This window comes from Fusarium mangiferae (genome assembly GCF_900044065.1).
Source record: "Fusarium mangiferae strain MRC7560 genome assembly, contig: FMAN_scaffold046, whole genome shotgun sequence".
In the NCBI taxonomy this organism is placed as follows: Eukaryota; Fungi; Ascomycota; class Sordariomycetes; order Hypocreales; family Nectriaceae; genus Fusarium; species Fusarium mangiferae.
In genome coordinates, this window is record NW_024573966.1 from 13,126 (window position 1) to 15,836 (window position 2,711).

At 44.2% G+C, this 2,711-nt stretch overlaps 1 protein-coding gene across 1 annotated transcript; it reads left to right on the forward strand.

Moving 5' to 3' along the window:
- Window positions 1-71: 71 nt before the first annotated feature.
- FMAN_14302 (uncharacterized protein) lies at window positions 72-1,253 on the forward strand (the record flags this gene model as incomplete). Its single annotated transcript, XM_041826242.1, has 1 exon — window positions 72-1,253. One exon carries the CDS (start codon window positions 72-74, stop codon window positions 1,251-1,253), a length of 1,182 nt encoding a protein of 393 aa, XP_041691618.1.
- Between the last annotated feature and the right edge of the window lie 1,458 nt (window positions 1,254-2,711).

The following is a 2,711-nucleotide window of genomic DNA, read 5'->3' on the forward strand; positions in this document are numbered from 1 at the left end:
GCCAAGGTCTTCCTGGTGTCGGAGTAAAGCAGTTCGGGGCCTTAAATCCAAGTGTTAACCCCAATAGAATAATGTTTGGTGAGACTTACACTGTGCCATACGGCCCGGAAGTAACAATCATTACACCAGCTATCTGGTCCGGAAATTGTCCCAAAACCCTGCTACTACATGGAGAAGAGAAGGTTCAAGACGCTTCAACACCATCCAAATCATTGACACCGCTCAGCATATCTATAAGTGACCTTGATAGATCTCATCCTACTGTTGGGACAACATATGATGAAACAATAGACAAAACACCAACCTCAACTGGCACAGGCACAAGCCTTATAACTACTACTGTTTCAACGAGTATATCGGTTGAGAAAGATTCTACTACCACAAAATCACATGAAACCACCTTTTTAACCGACAGTGAGCCTATCAACAAGCCTAGTGATGCAACTAGTAAAAGTGTTGAGCCAACGGCCACGTCAACTTCGCTATCTCAAAATACTGTGAATTCAACCCCGACATCAGTTCCAAATAGCATTCCTGCTACAAAGTTACACAAGTCTACTGTTTCAGTTGACAGAAAGCCAACCGGCCAGACTACTGGTATCACCAGTCACAATGTGAACACCGTAGCAAAGCCGACCAAGGGGACAAAGGATGCTGAAAGTCTAACAGCATCAGCAGAGGCAAACTCTTCGACTAATGGCTCACCTGATGCAATTAATAGCAAGCCAGATCGCTCGGCTACCGGTGTAATCACTCGCAATGCTGATCCAGCAACGACGGAATCCACAAAACCACACTCTCCGACTACAGGGTCACATAAGACCACAGACAGAACTGACGGAAAGCCAGCATCCCAGGTTACCACGGATGTCACTACTGGAACCTCTAAGCCAACACCCACAAAATCAGGGAAGACAGCGGCGTCTACCACTGGATCGTGTCCTTGTTGGACAGATTGTGAACTTCAAGAAGAGGATTCTACCCTCTCCAAAAAGATAGGATTGGAGGTGGCAAAGTTATTTTGTAATCAGTTTATCAAAGCTCCACTTACATCCAGGAATCTGTCTAAGATAGCGGAATATCGTAGTTTTGTTGTAGGTGCACACAGATATCCCGGCTGTACTAAGTCTGAACTCGACGAGACAAAATGCCTAGAATACCTCGAGGAAATTGAAAAGCAATGTCCTAGGACTGGAGGCTTCTTTGAGCGTGGCTGTTTTTATGTCTGGATTATGAATCGTGAGGCGACCTGACACACAGGCTGCAATGCAAATCTTCCTGAAGTACAGGGATCAAATCGGTTGCAAAGATGAGGGTAGCAAGACTTTTGTCTCACAAGGCACTATGAAAATCTTGCTACGTTAGCCGACTGGTTTACTCGAGTTTGGTTTTCTTAGTTGAGGTTCGTCGCATTGACGTAACGCAAGTCTTCTTCTTTGATAGTGTGTATAGTCAGCTCTACATGACATTGTTTTAAGGGTTTGTTTTGCACGGTAAAAACAAGTCGGTCTATAGCCCATAGGTACCATAAGCAGGACAATTTCTGACCTATGGTTCTATTGAGAGAAGTGACCTTAGATTTAGTAATTGATTGCGGAGTCTTTACTACAATGATTACCAATAAGGTGACAGGAATTGGCACTGCTTGTACCACGCGGCGTAATATCTCCCATCCTGATACACGTATCAGGGAATGCTAAGAATCATAGAGCGATGAGTTGATTCTCCTAAGGGCCTTCCAACTGTGTTTTCACAGGTATGTGAGAATTTAGCGGGGCTAGAAGACATTTAAACATTCGCCGGGTTATGTGAGCTATATATGTTCTATTCGTTCGAAACAAATGAATCGAATTCAAACAGTGAGGCCATATTTCCATTAACGGACATATCATAAAGGAATCCGAGCTTAGTTTGATCTATCGAATATGGGATCTATTTGGTCTATTGACGGGATTCTGTCTCGTAGATTGCGTAAGCCAGAATTCTATTTTTCACATCCAGGGAGAAAGGACTTGATGGTCATCTCTGCGACGCTCTTGCAACTAGGGTTGAGCACAATGAATATACGGAGAGAAAGTCTTGTCATCTCTTGGTAGGGTCAAAGTATGATCGAACGGCCAGACATACAAATATGACTACCTCAATCTTCCGGTACTCCTGTTGTCTTTCACGTTCATTTCGCTTTTTCTTAATCTTATTCTTATTTGGATCCATTTCTAGCCGTTGCAGGGTCTGACCTGACTCATCTTCCCGTGATTCCCTTCTTCCGATGCCTTGAGTGCACGCTGTTACCTAGATCAAATGCCGGCAACATGGTAAAGCAAAACTCTAATGACCATGTCTCCATCTCAGAGGCCCGTTGGCAATGGATCTGCCACAAATGTAATACAGCCTATAGGTTTAGTGTGACCAACCGCTGTTTGAGCGATGGTCATCGATTCTGCTTTAACAATAAGGTGTCGGGCTCTGTATGTCAGGATCTAATTGATATTCGATACCTCTCAATAGGCTCGCAGTTGCAGCCGACGCATTGTTGGAACGAATGTCGGTATCCTTTGCATTGCAAAGAACAAAAAAAGCACATAGCGTTGTGGTTCCCTTTCGGTGAAAATAAGCAAACAATTCAGGGAAACGTGTCTTCCTACCCTTAGAAGAGCCAGGGGCAGGCCAACATTGCAATACAAGAGCGCTCGACACAAGCACGTATGACT